Source organism: Gekko japonicus, unplaced genomic scaffold (genome assembly GCF_001447785.1).
Source record: "Gekko japonicus isolate JY-2015 unplaced genomic scaffold, Gekko_japonicus_V1.1 scaffold183, whole genome shotgun sequence".
Taxonomy (NCBI): Eukaryota; Metazoa; Chordata; class Lepidosauria; order Squamata; family Gekkonidae; genus Gekko; species Gekko japonicus.
In genome coordinates this window covers 1,021,908-1,044,198 of record NW_015175361.1, presented here as the reverse complement: position 1 = coordinate 1,044,198, position 22,291 = coordinate 1,021,908, and the positions used below count along the sequence as shown (strand labels likewise).

Below are 22,291 nucleotides of genomic sequence, written 5' to 3'. Positions count from 1 at the left end.
TTAGCCCCCCGAAGGGGATTTTTTAAATTGCATTTTATATAAGGACTACAAACTACAATGAAAATAGGGGAGGGGAACTACATTTAAGGAGAAAGAAAAGATAACCACTACTAACTAAAAATCCAAGAGCTTGTACACAATGCCATCCCTTAAAACGCTAACTATTTTATGAACTTAGTCAGATATGCTAATATAACTTTTAAATCTTAAATTTAGCTGTTGGAAAACTACCCCTAAGCATCTCAATATTAACAACAGTATTTTCAAAGGCAGAATTCAGAGTCCTTCAGCCTTCATTTTTCTTATCCTGTCTTTTCCAAAGTTTATAAGGACTTTTAGGAGCCGCTGCCCCTTTCTCGGACATAGAGTCCTCTCCAGAAGACCCCGAGTCCAGCTCGCCACTGGACTTACTGTCCTTTTCCTCTTTATCCACCTCCTCTGGCTCACCTAACTGGATTCTCAGAAAGTCCCGTGCTTTGGAAACAGAGTCAATCTTTTCTTTTTTGTCCTGAAGTTTGAAGGTTACACACTCTGGATATAACCACTGGTAGTTAATAGCATTTGTTTGAAGAAAAAGAATTAAATCTTTATATTTCTTTCTCCTTTGTCTTATTTCAAATGGGATATCTTTCAGAATCCTGATGGTACTGTCCCCGATTTTCAAGGGTGTCCCCGCTGTCACTCTCAGGATACAATCCCTCACATGCCTCTTTGAGAATCTCATTACTATTTCCCCAGGCAGATTATTCTTCTTTATGTATACGGAATAGGACCTGTAGGCCACATCCATTTCGCTCATGAGATAGTCCACCTTCAAATCTGTCACTGGGGCCAATGCTTCGCTCATCTCTCTGGGACCCCTTGGAAACGAAGAACCAGGTTTGCCTTCTCTATTTGTAATTGTAAAAGCTGTTCTGTTGAAATTTGCTTCTTTTCTGATTTTTGTACCTTTTTCTTCACCTTTTGAGCAGTGGCGTCAACTTCTTTCACTTTCTCAGCTGTTTGTTCCATAATTTTAAGAGTCTCATTCAATTGTGCCTGCTGAGTAGTGATACATTGATTCATTGTTGACAGCTGTTCCTTGAGGTTAGTCATCTGGTCCAACAGGGGGCGCAGGGACTCTGCCAATGTTTTGGCCAACTCGGTGGTTCCTTCTGGTCGTGAACTCTCAGCTACTTTCACTTTTAAAAGTTTCTCCTTCTCCATCCTCTTCCCCTCCATCTTTATGAGTTGTTTACTTTCGCAAAGATTAACAAAGTCTCTGAATATGCGCTCAAACACTCATGCACCCCTTGGTAAGTCTTTCCCAACAGGTTTCATCGCTTTTGTTTCCATTCCTCCCCTGGTCTCGCTTTTAAGTTTATGTGCATGAGAGGCCCCTCCCCCGCTTGCTTTACTTTCTAGTCCATGGGGTAGGGAGCTTTCTTTTTGAATTGCAAATACGCCTTAATCCGACTCACAGTTCATTCTTGGTCATACGACCTCATTTAGCCTCCATTTTAACCACTCAACCTCCAGCGCTTGCCCCGGTCAGCGTCGCTTCTTCCATTCGGACACTCAGCAGGAGGACCATCAGGACAGAGAAGTGCCTCAATTCCCCAGCATTCCTCGCCCCCCTTTTCTACTGGTGCACAGCTTCCACCCCCCGGGATGTCTGGGAGGTGAGTCTGCTCGGCGCACCGCCATAGACCGGAAAAATTAATTCTATGTGTTGTTGAGTTAGTTGATGTTGCAGTGGATGTTTTGTGAGGATGCATTTGATATTATAATGTTTTGGATTACTTATGGTGTTTGTAGTGTTGCAAAAAGGAATCCATGATATCTTTGGTGCTGTAAAGTGGTTGCCCTTGTGTATTTTTAATGTGACTGACCATAGTGCTAGTTTGTTTTTTTCTAACCTTCCAGGCCAACCAAAACTTGGCGCTATTTAGGCATAGACATGCCACTTCACCTTACTGACATTATCGAACATAACTTCACACCACTCAGCAAAATGATCAATGGCTTACCTTCACACGGGAACACCTCAATGTCATCCTGGATGGAAATAATACAGATTATTAAAACAGTAATCTTTCCAAAATTCTTATTCTTTTTCGCACAATCCCCATATCACTTCCTCACACCCTTTTCAAACTGTGGCAAAAATCATTCACAAATTTTATATCATTTATCATTCACAAATTTTATATGGAACAAAGCTTCCATATAAAGCTTTAAAACTTGGACAAGACCACTCAAATATGGAGGCCTTGCCCTTCCAAACCTTAAGGTCTATCATGAGGCAACAACTCTAATAGGTCTTATCAAGCATTACAACTGATCCTTTCATACAGATTGGAAAATGATAGAGGATGCTTATCTTAATAACATAACTTTTCAGTCAGTATTATGGGAAAACCCCACAAATAGACCAAAGGACATTATTAAGAATATATTTCTACAAAATACACTTAAAATATGGGACAAAAAAACCTATCTCTAGCCCCAAGAATTTCGCCCATCACTACATTTATTGGACAATCAAACCAGTTCAAACCAGGTTACTCCAAAACAGCCCATGATTGCATGCGTCAGCTAGAAAGTTGTTAAGGAATGTTGAGTACTTTTTGTAAATCTCAGCGGTAAAACCGTCAATTCCTGGTGATTTGTTGTTTTTAAGATTTTTGATGGTATTGTGTATTTCTTGGGGAGTTATGGGGGCATCAAGCAATTCTATGTGTTGTTGAGTTAGTTGATGTTGCAGTGGGTGTTTTGTGAGGAAGCGTTTGATATCATAATGTTTGGGATTACTTGTGGTGTATAGCTCTTTGTAGTGTTGCAAAAAGGAACCCATGATCTCTTTGGTGCTATAAAGTGGTTGCTGGGGGCCAGTTTGGTGTAGTGCTTAAGTGCATGGACTTTAATCTGGAGAACCGGGTTTGATTCCCCACTCTTCCACTTGCATCTGGCTGGAAGACCTTGGGCAAGCCATAGTTCTGATAAGAGCTGTTCTTGAAAAAGAACAGTTTCTGCCAGAGCTCTCTCAGCCCCACCTACCTCACAGGGTGTCTGTTGTGGGGAGCGGAAGCGAAAGGAATTTGTAAGCCACTCTGAGACTCCGAGTGAAGGGCAGGGTATAAATCCAATCTCCTCCTCCTCCTCCTCCTTTAGCACATGGAAACAGAAAAACATCACACGCTTGTATACGATACTACAAGGAAATGAAATAGTCTCTAAAACCTGCATTGAACAAAAACACAAATGTTCTATACCATGGTACGAATATTATCAGGTGAAACACCTTATAGATAATTTGCAGAAAAACTCAAACCTCTCAAGATCACTAACCCTTTTTGAAAGAATATTAAAAATAGACAGATGAGATTTTAAGAATCTTATTTCAGTCTTATATAATGATCTGACCATACCAAACCCAAACAGTAATTTATTTATTTATTTATTTACCTTCAATTTGTATCCCGCCTTGCCAGTGCAAACTGGCTCAAGGCGGCTTACACAAGTTAAAATACAATCAATACAATAAAATTTCAATACGAACAATTACATAAAATGCTAAATATAAACAGATGGCAGGAAATTTCTATACATGGTCCGCTGGAAAGAGGCCGTATCTGGCGTTCTTACATAGGGCTGTGGTATGTTCAGTTTGCAATAGTTGTCTGTGGTGGCTCCATTTTACAGACCCTGCGGAACTGAAAAAGGTCCCGCAGGGCCCTGATGTTCTCTGGGAGCTCATTCCACCAGTGTGGAGCCACACTAAAAAAGTCCTAGCCCTCGTAATGCCCAATCTGGCATCTTTCAGGCCAGGGAGAGTCAGGTGATTTTGTGACCCTGACCTCAGTGCTCTCTGGGGCATATATGGGGAAAGGCAGTCCCTCAGGTGGGCAGGCCCCCAACCATATAAGGCTTTAAAGGTCAAAACCAGCACCTTGAAGCGAATACGGTATGCTATTGGCAGCCAGTGCAATGCCTTCAGCACAGGCTGGATGTGGTGTCGTATGGAGAGACCCATCAACAGCCTGGCCGCCACGTTTTGCACCAGCTACAGCTTCTGGATTTGGGACAAAGGCAGCCCCATGTAGAGAGCGTTGCAGTAGACTAACCTCGAGGTGACCATAGTGTGGATCACTGTTGCCAGGTCATTGCATTTGTGGAAGGGAACAAACTGCCTAATCAGCTGCAGATGGTAAAAGGCTGCCTTGGCAGTGGCTGCTACCATTGTTAAGGTGGCATCCAGGAGTACTCCCAGAATCCTGACCCTCGGCTCTGGTACCAATGGCGGCCCATCGAAGGTCGGTAGTGGGATCCCTACCCCTGAGCCACTCCAACTCAGGCACAGGACCTCTGTCTTTGTTGGATTCAATTTCAATTGGTTCAGCCTAAACCAGCCTGCTATATCCTGAAGCACCCAATCCAGGTCATCTGGGGTTGAGTCAGACTGATCACCCAACAACAGATATAGCTGGGTGTCATCTGCATATTGGTGACACCCAAGCCTATGCGCAATCTGGGCAAGGGGGTGCAGGTAGAACATCGGGGATAACACCGCCCCTTGAGGAACTCCACAAATCAGCGGGTACCTCTGGGATGTCTGTTCCCCTACCGCCACCCTCTGTCCCCAACCTTGGAGAAAAGAGACAAGCCATTGTAGGGCAAGCCCCTGAATCCCTGTGTTGGTGAGGTGGTGGATCAGCAACTGATGGTCGATTGTGTTGAACCCCACTGACAGGTCCAACAACAACAGTGCTGCCGTGCTGCCTCGATCCAGATGTCTCTTGAGGTAGTCTTTGAGAGTGACCAGTGCTGTCTCCGTCCCATGGCCTGGCCAGAAGCCAGACTGGAATGGGTCTAGCTGGAAGTGTTATCCATAAAGCTCTGCAAGTGAATTGCCACCGCTCTCTCCAGTAATTTGCCCAAATAGGGCAAACTGGAAACCGGCCAATGATTGGCCAATTTGGATAGGTTCAAGGATGGTTTTTTCAGGAGAGGGCGGAGCATCGCTTCCTTGAGTGCCTCTGGGAACAGCCCCTCCATGAAGGACTTGTTGGTAATATCCCTGACGGCACCTTGTAACCCCTCACGGCCAGTGTTTATAAGCCATGAAGGGCATGGGTCAAGGCTGCACATGGTTGGGTGTACTGTTGAGAGCAATCTGTCAACTTCCTCAAGGCTGAGTGGACTGAAATAATCCAGAATAGAACTAGAAGATGTGCATGGGGCCTCGAGTTCACTCACTGTCTCAACTGTGGCGGGGAGATCGCGGCGGAGCAGCAAGATTTTATCTGCAAAGTAGCTCGCAAAGGCCTCACAGCCGATATCCAATTCCCTAGCATTTGGCCTGCCCCGGGGAAGCTCTGTTAATGACCAAATATTTCTAAACAACTGTGCTGGGCATGAGCTAGCAGACACAACCATGGCTGCATAGAACCCGCCATGGCTTTGACTGCCATCTCATAGGATCTCATAAACGTCCTATAGGATGCTCTTGCTGCTTCGTCGCAAGTGCTCCACCACTGCCTCTCTAGTCATCTGAGCCCTCGTTTCATGAGCCACAGCTACCAGACACTTTGGCAGGCAGACTGTGCTAATACTCTTACTGACAAAGAATGGCATAAAATATAGACTTCCCCATTTATTACCTCCAAGTCCCTAAATATCCAACTACAGAATTATAAGGTCTTGACAAGATGGTACCTCACCCCAGCAAAACTACACAATATTACAAAAACCTTCTCACCCCTCTGTTGGTGGTCCTGTGGTGGTTACAGATCATACATACACTGCTGGTGGTACTGCCCAATTGTTAAGAAATTCTGGATAAAAGTTTCATAAGCCATCAGAAACATCACAGGATACCACATTCCTCTCTCTCTGAAACTAAACTTACTTGACCTATGGAAAGACTCCGAAATCCCGAAATCACAGAGGGAGCTGATCTCAATATTCCTGACCGCAGCAAAGACAGTCATTGCCAACAACTGGAAAGATAAAAAAGTCCCATCTCTCACTCAATGGTTTGCCAAACTATGGGAATTTTATTCTGTGGACAAGCTATCAGACAAGGTCTCGTCCTTTAATAACTATACTTGTGGCAGTAATTTCCAATTAAAATGGTTCACATTCTTAGAACATGTCTTTAGTAATGATATACCTCCAAACTATAATGTACCAAGTGAATTCTATGATGTCCTATATTTTAAGTAACATTTTATGTAACTCTGCTGTTTAAAATACAGCTTACCATGTACCTTTATATGTGTTTATGTTCAATTTATATTGTATTATCAAAGTTATGTTATTGTTCACTCTGTATAAGAAAACAAATAAAAACTTTATTTAAAAAAACCAGCCTGCATATGCAAATGACCTTGAAAGGCTGGCCCAATCAGGTAGAAGGTGAGTTGTCAGAAACACTGCTAGCCTTTTGTATCTAGACTCTGTGTTTTTTGTGTGTGTGTAGGAAAGCACTAGGTGTAGCACAAGATGTTGTGCAAGTGGGTCTTTGCTAAGTCCATTTATGTTTCTGCTTACACATTCTGAGATCCAAACCTACGTATCAATTGTCAGAAAGAAAAATAAGTTGTAGAAACAGATTTCTTTAGCATATGTTAAATAGTTTTTTTACCAGCCAGCTCGTGAGGCATACATGAACCATAACCCCCCAAATGGTCTTTAGTATTGTACATATCACCTACTTTTTTAAGACACATTTTTCTGTTAGAAAAGGAGCATACATTAGAAGTTGAAGGTTAATTGCCCTATTTTAACATCAATATAATGTTGAATTTTACTCACAAGTACTTCATTGTGCTAGCTTGCCCAGCTGCTGTGAAATGCATATTCTGTTAAAGTCTTTGTGCTTAGCATCATACATTATAAATGAACAATGAGAGCAAAAAGTGACAGAAAGGATCCATTAATTTTTATACAACTGAAAACATCACCTTGTCTAGCTGTGCAAGTATTCAAACAGAATAAGAAAAATTATCTGTAAGTAAAATTAACCATTTCCAATATTTAACAATAATTTGTTGTTATTCAGTCAAGAAGCATAGCAAGGATCGTAGTCTTTCTAACTGCCTGCCATAAAAGTAATTCAACTAAATAATTCCATAATATTCAACTAAAAATTCCGTAACATTTAAATTAACGCTGTATATATTAAGGTTAAAATGTTATGATTGCTAGCCTTTTTGAGTTTTATTTTACCAAATTAGGTGGACATTCTGCTGACATAAATTTCTGCTTGCTCATTGTCAATGGCTGCATAGGAACACCTGTATTTCCTCCCTCTAGCTCAGGATTACTTACTTGTGTTTATTGATGCTCAGGCCCACATAAGATGTGTCCTGTCAGAGTATCTGAACTACTAGAATTCCTCACAGTTTGTGATTTGTATTTCTTTCATTTGGAAGCTTGAACACCCAACACCTGTCTTCCTCCATTCTCCAGAGGCACCTGCAAAGGGTGCACCCACTTTGTTGCCACTGGATAAGGAGTGGCAAATAGTGGGAGGAGGAAGAGGCCCACTGCCTCTCAGCAATGGCAAGTGGAGGTGGAGCAGCAGGCCCCTCTAAGAAAGGCTCCTGCACTCTGGGGGCCATGGTTGGGATGCCAAGGAAAGCCACTCTCCAATAAGTCATGCTCCCAGAGATGCCAACAGTGCCACCCAAAAGGGAAGGGGGGCTCAGGAAGCACTAACTCTTCTAATTGGTGAGATGATTGCAGTGGATAGCCAACCCTTCTCCCTCATGGAGGATGTAGCCTTTTGCCAGCTGCTGCACCACCTAGTTCCCTGGTACTCTATCCCCTTGTGCAGGGCTTTTTTTGTAGAAAAAGTTCAGCAGGAACACATTAGCATAATAGGCCACACCCAACAGCAGAAACTCATTAGCATATTAGGCCACACCCTATGCCTTCCCTTGGCTTGCCCAGGCGCTCCCCGGCTGCGGGGAGCCCGGGCAAGCCCCCCCTTGAAGGGAAGGGAAGGCAATTTAAATTCTTCTGTGTAGGTGTGGGCAAGGCCAACTCAGAAGCCAGCCAGAACTTCGTTCCTGTGTGTTCCTGCCCAAAAATAGCCCTGCGTGAAGGACCATGAAATGGGGAGTCTTGCCCACCATGCACTGTTCTGCAGTGGTGCTGGTCAAGGGTTAGCTCTCCAGAGCACAAGGCCAAACCATCCACTTCACTGTGGACCTCTGGGGGTGTCTGCCTTTCCATCTGTCCTTTGAATACTGGCTGTATATTTCAGCCGGGGGGGCAGGCTTTGAGTACTGTGGGCACACTTTGGGTTGGGGGTTTCTGGTGGACTCTGGGCACCTGTCAGCCTCTCTCTGCGACCCCCGGCACTGATCCTCCCGTGGCCGTGATTTCAGTTGCCCCAACAGGGTAGACGGTCCTATCAGCAGAGGGTACCAAAAGAGGGGGGAAGTGAGGGGCCTCAGACAGGTAGGGGACGGGGTTAAAGCCACCCCCATAAGTCCCTCTGCCAGTGTGTGTCGGGAAATTCTTTTGCTCTCTCTCAGCTTTTCCGTCTCTCTATACCCGCGTCCCCTCTAGCTCCTGTGCACACTAATCCTCCCTGCCCACTTCTCCATCCCCGCCTTTTATCTCCCCACCAGCTCCCAGCACTGCCCATCTTCCCAGCTGTGGCCCTGCCCATCTCGGCCCCGCCCCCTTTATTAGTACGGATGGCGACTAGGTGTGTTGGGTGGTGTTGATGTTGTGCCTGGCTTGCTCCCGGCCCCCCTGTGATGCCTCCTGGGCCGTGGCTGACTTCAGCTGCTCCACGAGGGGCCCAACCCTGCCGTTTTGCCCTACTGGCGCAGCCTCCTCTCCTTGGGGTGGGGTCATCAGCTTCCACGTCTGCCACCCATCGTGGACCACTGTGCCCTGGCTCGGTCACCCAACTCGCCTCCCTCGCTGTCCTCTGGTCCATGGGCACCTTTGGTGAGTTGGATGCTTGTGGGGACTCTGGGGGGTGTTCCAGGGGTTGTGTCCCATGTCCCAAAGCCTCCAGACCAGGACAGCACCAAGCCATTATGTCTACATAAGTCATTACATGCTTTGTGGTTTCAGGGCTTTGAGCCACCATGTCTACATATATCTCAGTGCTTCAAGCCACCATGTCTACATATGTCATTGCATGCGGGTTTGGGTCTCTAGTGGACTCAGGGCTGTGAAAGCAGCTGTCTGTACTGGCTTGCAGGCTCTGAGTTCCAAGTTTCAGAAGTCAAGCAGGGCAGGGTCGCTCAGTTCAAAGTCTAGTTTCCAGAAGTCAGGCTAGGAAAAGTCATTCAGTCTGAAGTCAGGGTTCCATAAGTCAGGCTAAGCAAGGTTGTTCAGCCCAATGTCAGGCTTCTAAGAATTAGGCAAGGCAGAGTTGGTGGCTTAGTGTCTATTGTATGTGTTGCATCCATGCTTAACAGCATATCTTGGGCGGGTTTTTTTAGCCCCATGCCTAAGTGTCATGCTTGTAGCTAGCTGCTCAAAAGTAATCCTGCAACTATTCATCTGTCATCATCAAGCAGCTGGCATCAGGCCAGGAGGTGTGCACTCTGCCTTCTAGCCTGTAGTTCTGTTCTCAGCCTCTGTCTGTGGCACTCTAAGGGTGTAGGAGATACTGATGGGCTGGGAATGGCTGAGGTTCACCTGCTGAATCAGGGTGGCTCTGCACCAGCTTTTGGCTGTGAATCCTGACAATCCTTCATCTCATTTTCTTGCTGCCAGCTCTACATGTGTGTTTCCATTCCTTTGCACAGTAGAAGAATACACCAAGAGTGATGATGTGGTGTCCACTGGTTCACCAACTATGGCTACACCTTGAAAGATGTGATTTGGCTAAATTTATTATTTAAATGAGCACCTTAAATTATATGCTGAATGTTCCCTTCCAATAAAAAATGTATGAACAGCTGGCTGATGGTAGGGCATTTCATTCTGTTGTGTGCTGAGAGCAGCACAACAATGGATGTTTCTGTGTTTGACTATAAAATATTTATTAACTAAAGCAATTATCTCTAAGATTCAGGGGGAAAAAGATAGAAAAAATAGAAAAAAATTATGTCCAAGTTGTTTTGGGGAATATGAGGGAAGAAGGGCCCTCCATAGTCCTCACTATACTCAGTGCTACTTATGACCAGAGGAACACCTCCTTTTCCTTTTACAACTGCATGTTCTTAGAATCATAGAATCACAGAGTTGGAAGGGGCTATACAGACCATCTGCTCAATTCAGGATCAGCCTAGAGCATCCCTGGCAAGTGTTTGTCTAGATGCTGCTTAAAGACTGCCAGTGAGGGGGAGCTCACCACCTCCCTAGGCAGCTGATTCCACTGTTGAACAACTTTTACTGTAAAAAAGTTTTCCCTTATATCCAGCTGGTACCTACCCATCCCTAATTTAAACCCATTATTGTGAGTCCCATCCTCTGCTGCCAACAGGAACAGCTCCCTGCACTCCTCTAAGAGACAGCCCTTCAAATACTAAAATAGAACAATCATGTCCCCCCTCTACCTCGACCCCCGGATCATCCTTGTCACTCTCCTCTGTACCCGCTCCATTCTGTCCACATACTGTTTGAAGTGAGGCCTCCAGGACTGCACACAATACTCCAGGTGTGGCGTGACCAATGCAGCATACCACGCGGAACTATGACATCTTGCAATTTGGGTGTTAGACCTCTGTTGATACACCCCAAGATCACATTAGCCTTTTTGTCGCCGTATCACACTGGCTGCTCATATTTAATTTACAGTCCACCCCTACCCCCAAGATCATGTTCACTTATTAATGCAGATCTGACCCTCCTTCCAAATGTACCCATCCACCTCTGGCATCCTCGCTGTCTACATGGGATGCAGGAACAAGGAAAGGGGGAGGCGAGAGCCAAAACTTGGTTCAGGCAGAAATGCTTATGCTAGCAGTTCAAGGCTGCCCACATTCAAGTCTTGCTCAGGAGTAGAGTACAATAGTCTAGAGCTTAACATGATGAGAGTATTTGTATACAGGAAAGGGCAGGACTATTAATTCCCAATATAATGTATTCCCAATAAAATTCCCAATTAATTCTAGCCTTTGCTGGTTCAAAGTAGCTCATGCTTCAGCCTCTCCAACTCTGTGCTGTGAGAGCTCCAGCTTTCTAGACCCATGTTACTTCTCCATCTGACACACAGTTCCAGCTTGGCCCATTCTTGAATGCCTGCCTGTGACCAGAATGTCTTCATGTCTGGTCAGCCAGCTACAGAATAGGACAGCTAACTCAGTATTGCAGACTGCTGCAAAGCTGCCACAAATCATTCATTAACTCAGCCACTTATGGATAACTTGAAGATAGCCTTCCCCCCTTTTTTTTGCAATCCTTGGAGCCCCCCAACAAATCTCTGCTCTTCCTCCTTTTCCTTCTAATTCCCTTCCTTAATATACAAAATAAAATAGGTAGTTTAGGACTGTACTTTCAAGCTGAAAAGAAAGCTGATTCTTCCTAATACAGTGTTGATGTAAATTTTTAAATCCCCTTCATACTTTTTTTGTTATGCTTATGGATTAAGGTCTTTTGGAGAACAGGACTTCTGAATACATTCTTAATGTACTGTTTTCTTCCAGCAGAACAATTTTCTCAGCAGTAGAAATTATAGTTAAAAATACTAACCCTGAGTAGACATCTATTATACCTATTATCCTGAAAAGATTGCTATGCAAATATTGTCAAAGATTTCAGCATAGCAGGAACATTTTTAAGCCCTCAGAGTTGTTTTGGTCCCTAGGAATGTATTTTAAAAATGACTATCAAAAGGCTATTTAGTGAAAGATATAATACGGAAGCTGAATTGTTAGGAAATCTTATTCCATCCTATTTTAATTGCCAAATATGACATCCAGAAAATTTTTATTCCACTGTGCTGTTTATTTTATAAATTTTCAGCCATCAATAGCAATCAATTTTTGAACAGACGACACCAAGTAGTTAAAAAAAATCAATGAATCCAAATACTTTCATAGCTTTCACCTATGTTTCACTTGAAGTGGTCAGGGCTGACTCACCCGCTAGGCGAACTAGGCATTCGCTGGACCCTGGATTGGGCAGCAGGACCTAGATGGGGTGCCGAACTGCATAGGGGAAGCACCAAAAGCCCACGCGACATTGCTGCTCTGCTCCTCTGGCCGCTGGCACCGCTGCCGTCACTGGTGCTGCTGTGCGAGCTGGCAGAGGGCGCGGTGGTTGAGGAGGTGCAGGGTGAGGTGGAGTGGAGTGGAGGGCTGAGTACAGATGGGGTGCCAAGGCGGGGAACCAGCGCACCAAAGTTGCCTCAGCCGGTGCAAAAAACCCTCGGGCTGGCCCTGGAAGTGCCAGATATTCAGCATCCCTCATTAGGGATTTCATTTTAGTATTCTTTTTTACCCTTAAAATACCCCAAGGCAGATGATTGTATAATGCCAAAATTTACAATAATAAAAATTACACCCAAACAAACAATTTGAAACTGTTTATTTTCTTCATTTTGTTCTCCCCAATGGGAACCCAAACGCAGCTTACATTGTTCTCTTCTCCTCCATTTTATCCTTACAATAACCTGAGAGACAGTGAATGGCCCCAAGTCACCCAGTGATAGTCCACTGCAGAGTAGAGATTCAAACCTGAGCCTCCTAGAACCCAACCTGGCATTCTAATCACTATACCACACTAATACCGCATCTGACACAGTAAAACCACTAGGCACCATCCTATGATCAGTCAGTTTGAGTCAAAGGCCTTCTAGTCTAGAAAGCTTGTAGAGAGACACCACCCTCATCTTGAGAAAGAGGAAGTGCCAGAGTTTGGGGCCAGCTGGTGAAAAGTCCTTTTGGCAGGCTCTGACCACCTACATTTTTAATAATTTTGGTTTCCTCATGAAGAAACCTTAATATTCAGGCAGGCAGAAGACATTATTTTAGGGATGTTTCCACATTGCCCTATTGTGCTTTTGTCATCACTCCTTTCTAACAGCAAAAAAAAAAATCAAACTGATTCAAACAGGTTCTCTGGAGATGTGGCACAGAACATTTATAAAGAAAAGATAAATCAAACCTGTATTTTTGCTCTTTAAGTCAATTGTCAAGTGGACCAGCAGCCCTGACCTCCATCCACGAATGCAGCAGCAGACCGGAGAAGGATGCCATGCTCTGCTATGACAGATATTCCTGAGCAGACGCCAGAAAGGAATCTCTTCTCCACCACACAGGCAACCCTCCCTCCACCACCTTCATGTGTTAACTTCACCTGGCAAGACAGGCATTCCTCTCCAGCCTAAGACAAAAGGATGTGCCCATCGACAACAATAGCCAGCAATCAAGTCTTCCTATCACCCATCAAGATAACAATGCTGCCCAACATCTGGTCATTAATCAGAAGCACCAGCCCTGCAATGTGATTGGTGCTCTTCTTTCTCTCCTTTGTGTCAACCCCTTCCCCCAGGGGTGTCACTCCCAGCCAAACCATAACTTGCAATTGTTCAACCATTAATCCCTTTCCTGGCCCATTCATAGTTTAAATTTTGTAAATATCTCCTGGGGACTAGGTGACGAGTTCTGGCCTCAGGTCACATTTTAGGTATATAAGGAGAGCCCTCTCTGGGCGCGCTCTCTTGCCTCTTGCTCTTGCCTCTCTACCCCCACCCTATCTTGTTGGTTTCATTCTTGGCTAGTTTGGAATCAGTCCATATGTGTTGCTGGTTGACTCATGATCCCTTTCCCCTTATTGTGTTATTTTTCACTGCATGATCCAAGCGTCTCACCAGACGGGAAAGTATCACCCACCCAATGATATTTCCTACTCATGCAAACATCTCTAAGGTTTCTAATCTGTATTCTCAGCAGAAGAACAAGTAAAACTAATTGACAAGGTTTTTCCCAGGAGGGGGGCCCCCTCCTCAGTAATATTATGCTTGGAACAACAAAGGTCCCAAAGTTTTAACCAAATTTATAAGAAGCTTAAATGTTAAGATGTTAACAAAAGGCTAGTGACCTGTCATAGAGAAAGAGGCTCTGTGCTTTTAGCTGCAGAACAAGTAAATACGATTGACAATTTTTTCCAGGGGGGGGGGGGAATCTTTCTCCGTAATATATGCTTGGAACCACAAAGGTCCCAAAGTTTTAGCCAAACGTAGCCAAATTTAGAAGTAGCTTAAATTCGATTTTAAAACTCCGGTTTTTTGTTTCTTCATATAAGCTACAATTGAATAGCATGTTTTAATTATGTTTGCAATTCTTTTTTGCTATAAATCTCAGGGCATGATCCACCCAAGGAAAAATGCTATTGATTTCAACTAAAGAATTAATAATGTGTTTGACTGTTTTCCCTTAAAGTCGGTGGTAATTAACATTGCTTAATCTTGGCTGGATCATGCCTCTGAGTTTTAAACTTGATCTATAGGGCTTGCTTAGATAACACTTAATGTACAGCCAGTACAATCCTAAATTCTCAGACTTGAGATTAAAAATAAATAAATAAAGGTGTGAAAAAGGAGAATCAGCAACACTATGAAAATGTCAAATGGCTATCCCATCAGATAACAGTAGCAAGAATTTAGGTAATCGGTTTGTCACATTATAGTGGAAATGCAGTAAAAACATTTAGGGATAGTGCCAATTTTGTTCATATATTTTGGAATTGTGCAAAAATACCAAATATTGATATGTTAAAGATTAGTTCTGGAATGATATGGCTATAACAGGGAATTTCCCCTTGCACTTTCTAAGAGCTCCTCTGAGCAATCATTGTGGGATATTAGTATTTACAAGCAAGAAAATGCAAGGACTTGCAGGAGGCATCCTATTTCTCCCTTCCCCACAACCATCTTTCTCTTTCCTTGAAGCCCCATAGCCTCTCCCCTTTTCCTGCTTCCTTCTCTCCACTCCTTCCCAGCCAACAACCAACCTACATTTATCTGCCCCTCTGTCTTCTGCTTTCCCTCTCTATCTTCCAGCAACCTCTATCTGGGAAAACTATGGCCCAGTTGTGTGGTGCCTGCTATTAACCCAGGCTCACTTTCCCCTAGGTTTCATCTCCACATCATTTTCTCTTTCCCGCCTCTCGGCAATCCCCATATCCTCTCCCCTTTCCCAGCATCATTATCTCATTCTCAATCTCAGCCATTCAATAGCCTTCCTTTTATCTGCCTCCCATCTTCAGCTACATTTATTATTTATTCACTTCAGTTATACCCCACCTTTTGACAATGCAGGGACCAAAGAAACTTATATTACTGTCCTCTCTTTTTAGCCTCACAACAATCCTTTGATGTAGGTTAGACTGAAAGTTTCTGACTGGCCCAAAATCACCCAGTGAATTTCCACGGCAAGATGGGGATTCAAACTTTGGCCCTGATGAGTCTTCCATCAAAGGATAAAACAGCCCTGTAAAGGACTGTGCCCCTCCCCCTGCCTTTTACTCAAAGAAACTAAGCCCAGGAATGCTGTGGTTGCCTAAGGGAATTGCTGAAAACCAAACTCTACTGCCCTTGGGCCTTCAGAACCTGAAGTTTATTTTTCTCTGTAGAGCAATTGGGCACTTTCCCCAAAGTTCTAACAAATTAAGCAGAATAAATAATGCAAATAAATGTTAACAGTTTTATTTAGAATATAAGTTCCTTTGTGATTCAACCACAATGGTGTCTGAGGGAACTGGTTTCTTAAAGCTCTAGGCACTCCTTTTATTTGTTTATTTATTCAATCTATACCCCATTCTCCCCGCTGAAGCAAGCTCAAGGCGCCTTACAGAAAAGGGGTTTATCATTGGATTTTTCTCAGATTTGGCTGACTTGGCTATTGGAGTGTGTGTGTGTGTGTGTGTGTGTATAGAGAGAGAATCATTGTTGTTATAATAATTGCTGATTTATTAAATAGCAGGAATACCTACAAGATATTTTTGTTGTTTTACAATATGACAATGTTAATATTTTTGTACCTATATGGACAAGCTAAGTAAGATTTATCATATTGCAACAATGTAGTGAACCGGTAAATTTTATTTTCACTTTGCTTGTCTCAACAAATTATGAATCAGAATAATCCTTTATAGCCCATGTGTTTCAGTGAAACAATGTTTTAAAAGGTAAATAACCCCACATTTATGGTTAGAAATGTACATGCCCAGTGAAAATGTAACTGCTACTTATAGTGGCAATCCTGAGTCCTTTACAGTTCAAGTACAGTTAAAGATAAGAGTATGTGTAAAGCCAAGGTGTTTTTAAAATTCTTACTGTAGCAGTCAAGTAGCTCTACGAACAAGTCTGTTTTAAATGTGTATATGCAATTCCCCTCAAAATTTTAAGTACAGTATAACTTTTCAAAAGAGGTTTTAAAACTCAGGGTATCCTCCCAACATTAACAACATGAAAACTGTGGTATTAAATAAAATCTAAAGTACATGTCTTCATGGAAGAAACACAGCCACATCTGCTTTCCATACCGATATCCCTTTTTTTTTTTTTAGAAATTAAGCAATACTCTCATAGGAGTAAATAATATTATGGGTCTATTTCACATGACCCTGGACTTCTGCAAGTAAGATGAAAAGGAAGCATATTACAGCAGTTCTCACACTTACAAAGATGATGTGAGAACTTGTTTACACTGAGTAGACATCTTACATCTTATCTTTTTACTTCAGCTTGACTTTCTTTTAACAAGGAGATATAATTTGACATAAGAACATAAGAGACGCCAATGTTGGATCAGGCCAAAGGCCCATCCAGTCCAACACTCTGTATCACACAGTGGCCAGAAATACCAGTGCCATCAGGAGGTCCACCAGTGGGGCCAGGACATTAGAAGCCCTCCCACTGTTGACTCCCCCCCCAAGCACCAAGAAGACAGAGCATCACTTGCCCCAGAGCCCCTATCTATACCTTGTGGCTAATAGCCACTGATGGACCTCTGCTCCAGGTCTTCCTATCATGCTTTCATTTGGTCTACAGATCACTGTGGAAAGAGTCAGTTTAAAGTAGCTAATCATATAATGTGATATGTTAAGGTAAAAATATAATAATAAAATACATACTACTAATGTGTGAATTGTATTGTTAACTATAAGAGATCCAGAACAAAGCTTATACTCATAATTAAACTTCATTGTTCTTAAAGGTGCCACTGGACTCAAACTTTGTTCTGTTGTTTCAGACAAACATGGCTACCCACTGAAGCTATGAGAGATCTAGGCTGCAGTCCTAAGAACACTTTCTTGGGAGTAAGCGTCACTGACTTATATTGGACTTGCTTCTGAATAGACCTGCTTAGGACTGCTTCTCTCATTTACAGCCATAAGAAAGATGATATTTAACTAATTTTTTGTGTGTGTTTAGGGACATTAATGGTTTCCTTTTAATTTCTAGTTGTGCTGCTTGATACAACCACTGCAATTGGAGAGCTAGGATGGAAAACCTATCCTCTAAATGGGGTAAGCTGCTATGTACATTTTGGTTATTCTGCATGCTACAGCTTTAAAATAAAATATTGTCCATAAATGGCAATTTTTTCTGTTTGTAGATCGAAATAACAGGAATTAAGGTATTCACTTCAAAAAGAAACTGGACTTTAGGGTTTTTTTTAAAAAAGGAACTGCATGACTAAAATACTGCATACAAAATAACAGCATATTCTTAGTGAAGGTAATATCTCAGGATTTATATAAGTCAGCATTGTTTCATCAATTCTCTCTCCAAAAATGAGGATATCTTTTTTCTTGCTATCTTGTTAAAATGTTGCTTTATCAATAATCACAATGTTGATCAATGAAATTGGATTTTATCCTTGAGTACAGGTTTACAATTAAAAGGCTGTTTGAAAGGTTAGAGGACATTGACCACCTGATATTAGGGTTTCCAGCGAATTATCACCAGATAGCAGAGATTAATTCCCCTGAAGAAAATTGCTGCTTTGGTGGCTAGACTCTAAGGCATTATACTCCACTAAGGTCCCTCTTCTCCCCTAACTCCGCTCTCCCCAGCATCTAACCCTAAACCTTCAGGGATTTTCCAACTGGGAGCTAGCAATCCTATCTGATATTAAGGATATAAGTGTTATTTAGAATTTAGGTCATAGGGTTTACAGATTCAGTTTTGCAGACATTAATCCTCATCAATGAACCATCTGCAAAGCAGCATCCTTTGCTGGCTATGGATGCCACAGATCAGCAAATGCAGGCTGTTTGACAGCAAGTGAAATGCCAGTTGTGCTGGCAGTACTCAGCTGCTGGATCCCCGCCCATAATTTTATGCAAATATACAATAATATATATATAAAAGCTGCATGGCAAGAAATGCTGGGAGGTGTTTTGTGAATCACCAATAGCTAGCTCTAGTTTATGGGGACTGTTAACTACATTTGTTGTAAGTTGCTGTGGCACAGCTGTGTATGAAAATGCCATGTGGGAAGGGCACAAAACATGTGACAATGATGGGAGTCTGCAAATGATAGCGGGACTTTATATACCTGTCTCAGTCTTGAGCGGATACACACATTTGTATGTGTATTTCTTTCTCTTACTCTGTCACTTTTAGCTTATATGATTTTTAAACCAAAGCTATGCACGTGGTCTTTACCAGTAGTCAAAGCACTGAACATGATAGCAGCTCCACAGTTTCCAGGTTTATGGATTACATTTTTATACTCAACAGCAGTACATCAGAACTGGCTTCTTTTACCTTAAGGGTGTGGAAACTTTGCCACATGCTTCTTACTCACACAGGTCAAGTAATGTCAGGAGCTTCAGGTCACAGGAGATGGGCCATCCTCTATCAGTCCATAAGATATCTCCAGAAAAAGCATATACTCCTTTTCCCTATTTGAAGTCATCTGGTCTCAAGTGGTTACAATTCAAAGATCAGTTTTTCATTTGGCTAGTTCATTTAACAGCACATGGACGAACTTGTATAGTTCAGCTTTTAATTAAAATGTAATATATTTAAGCACTTAATCCATTTTATAGATTACCTTCTTATCCTGAGAACTCTTTAAATTAAACAGTTCCTTTGCCAGTATATAATTTATTTTTATGTGATGTCATTTTGTTGCTGAATATTTAGAAGGATGCTTATGATGATACAAACATTTTGGCACAATAAACCACTAAGAAATTCTCCTGCACAAACTGTCTTCTTACACTGGCCCTAATAATTTCAAATGTATTTGCTCAAATCCTGGTGGATAGAGCCCATAGAGGACTGAAAGGATTGCTTCTTGAAGAAAACTTTTTGTTTCATTTCTGGACATTTTTTTTCTCCTGGGAAGAAAGATATATTATACTTCCTCAGCACCATAAAGTATATTTTAAATGCCCTTTTACTGACTCTGCCCTCAGGGACTTTAAGCAATATGACATTTCTTAATCTTACCCTGTTTCCAAGTTTATGGATTACATTTTTCAGGGTTTTACCGTCCTTCGTATTCTTGAACAGTATTTCCAGTCTATTAAGAAATATCATTCTTTATTTCTTTTGCAGTTTCCTGTAGCTCAGATCTTTAATTCTGACACCTACCCCTGCCCCCCATGAAAATATAGACAAACCAAATATGAGTGAATATTGGTACAATAATATGTTTGTTCATTATGTTAGTCTTCAGAATCTCTTTTAAAAATCAACTGAATTACAGCAAACAAGAAAACATTTTAGATTAGTCTAACTCAATTCAGTGCTGGCATAAAAGAAAGTGCCAGATTACTCCTTCCTAATTACTAAAACACAGGGGTTATCCCCAGATAGCATAGCTTGACGTGGCAAACCGACTGTTTTCTTGTCTCTTTTTTAAAAAGCTAGTGGGTTTCAATAGCATGCCTAACCACATGGATGGATATAACTGCCATGAACTGTGCCAAAATACCGTCAGGCATTTTGAAGCACGTAGTGTCTAGAAGGCAAAAAGAAAAATGCTATCTCAGAAAAACAGTTTTATTGACCCCTTCCTCTAGGCTTATTTGTAACAACAATAGTAGAGTGCTTCCCAATTTTTTTCCATTGGTCAGAAAAAGTCCATGTGCAAAGGAAAAGCTCCATCACAGATGCACTGTGAGGTTTGTTTCTGGTATCAGATTCAGTGGATTAATTTTTCATTAGATGTCATTAGTCATGGTGGAGAGGAGGAATAAGTGTGTGTGAGAGAGAGGCCTCATTTATTCACCCTCCCTCCTGCTGTATAGGGTACTTGCCACGACTCAAGCTCTGCCCTTTTATTTGTCTATCTATGGCTTGAGGCCACAGGTGTGTACAGGATCTGTGTCACTTCTTGTTGCTATCAAACCCAGTGCAGCCAGGAGTTTCTAGCCTATGCACAGAACAGCCAGGCATGAAAGTGAGAACTGTCAGCACAGTCTGAAGAGCAAGATCTTTATTTATCAAAGCACAAACTGAAAATTCAAAAATAGAGGCTGGCCAAGACGGATTTCACACTGTCCCCCTCCCTTGTTCCCCACTCCTGGTTTATGTGCTTCTGACAGGCTGTTGACACCTTTTACCCCTTCCTGTCCCACTGGATGGATTTCCCTTTGCTCTGTCTTGAGTTTGGGAATGGAGCACCACATGGATTACCCTGCATCCTTTTCTCCAATCAATTTAGGATGCAGGTCTCAAAGCTTTATCACCCAACTCAGATCATCCAAACACCCATCCATGTGTCTCTTCCTGGAAGATATGTAAATGGTTATCTCCATGCAGGAAGCCCATGTCTGTTCAGCCAGCAATTTAAGCCATTTATAGCTTCCCTCCCAGAGAAACAATATTTTTCTTGAAATGGGGGATCTCTTGCATGCAACCCATAGCATCTTGCACCCCTCTGTCATAATAATATTTACGTAATATTTATGTATTTGTATAACATGTAGAAGAAAATGAATTGTTCTGAACAATTCATCGCCTTGGTAAATGCCAGTACTTAATGCCAAATTCTCATGAGATTAAAGTGGGGCCATTTGTTGATGGGACATAATGGCTATTGACATGTCAGGAGCAATTATGTCATACGTCTTGTGTTGGACACTTTCCAGTGCATGACTAGCTAAATGGCATCCTTTACCGGTAAATTATGGAAATACAGATGAAATTTGGCCACTGCCAGTGGCACTCAGTTGGTTTTGAGACAGCAGAATGCGAGATTCTTATGAGGTTTTTCACTGAAATATGAAATCTTGAGAACTGCTATTCAACATTTATCATGTTTCTGACAAATGTGCTTACCATCTGTGCACATAGTATTTTACAGGGTGAAGTGAGCAATAGGTGTTCCTACCCAAAACAATTTAAAAATTTTACTGTGTTGAATCATAAAGAGACAGCGTAGGGAGAAACGGTTGAAGAAAAAGAAGGGGGAAAGGAAATGGTAAATATAAGGTTAGCCTTCTAGGGTAAACTTAGCCTTATAGGTTGCCCTTGTAAACTTATAGGATACCCTTATAAACTATAAGGGTAAACAATCAATCTTAATTAAAAATGGTCATAGACCAATACAAGTCTCAATTCACAATTCACAGTAAATATAGGTATAATACAGGAGATAAACAATAATTAGATGGGTTAATAGATGCAAAATTATTAAAATATAAAATACACCAGTTTGGTGCAGTGGTTAAGTGCACGAACTCTAATCTGGGAGCACCGGGTTTGATTTCCCACCCCCCCACTTGCACCTGCTAGATGACCTTGGGCAAGCCATAGTTCTGGCACAGCTGTTATTGAAAAGGAGCAGTTTCTGTCAGAGCTCTCTCAGCCCCACCTACCTCACAGGGTGTCTGTTGTGGGGAGGGGAAGGAAAAGGTGTTTGTTAGCTGCTCTGAGATTCCTTTGGGTAGTGAAGGGCGGGGCTGGGTAAGGGAAGGGGGGAATCTAAAACTTTCTGCTGAATTTTACATGCAGCTGCACAACGTTTTGCATTGAGAGCTGTAACTTGTGGGGTTTTGCCTATAAATTAGCATAATAAGCCCCACCCAACAGCAGAAACTCATTAGCATATTAGGCCACACCCCTGACAGCACAGCTTATTAGCATATTAGGCCACACCCCAGGCCTTCCCTTCCCTTCCCTTCAAGGGGGGCTTGCCCAGGTGCCCCGCAGCTGCAGGGCATCCGGGCAAGCCAGCCCTTGGACAGGCTGGGGAAGGCACAGGGAGGCATATAAATGCCTCCCCGATCCTTCCAGGGTTCTCCCTGGCCCGCCCACCTCAGAGTCTCCGGGGGTCGCTCTCCAGGCCTTTCTTCTGTAGCCATGCACACAGAGGTTTTGGCTGTAGTGGGCATGGCCAACTCTGAAGCCAGCCAAAACTCC

At 42.6% G+C, this 22,291-nt stretch overlaps 1 protein-coding gene across 1 annotated transcript in view; it reads left to right on the top strand.

Moving 5' to 3' along the window:
• The window catches only part of LOC107122326 (ephrin type-A receptor 6-like), a 176,279-nt gene that overhangs the window by 37,054 nt on the left and 116,934 nt on the right, over positions 1–22,291 (top strand). Inside the window, exon 2 of the mRNA XM_015425389.1 lies at positions 17,372–17,436. Coding sequence (XP_015280875.1) covers positions 17,372–17,436 — 65 coding nt within the window. The remainder of the gene's footprint in view (positions 1–17,371; positions 17,437–22,291) is intronic.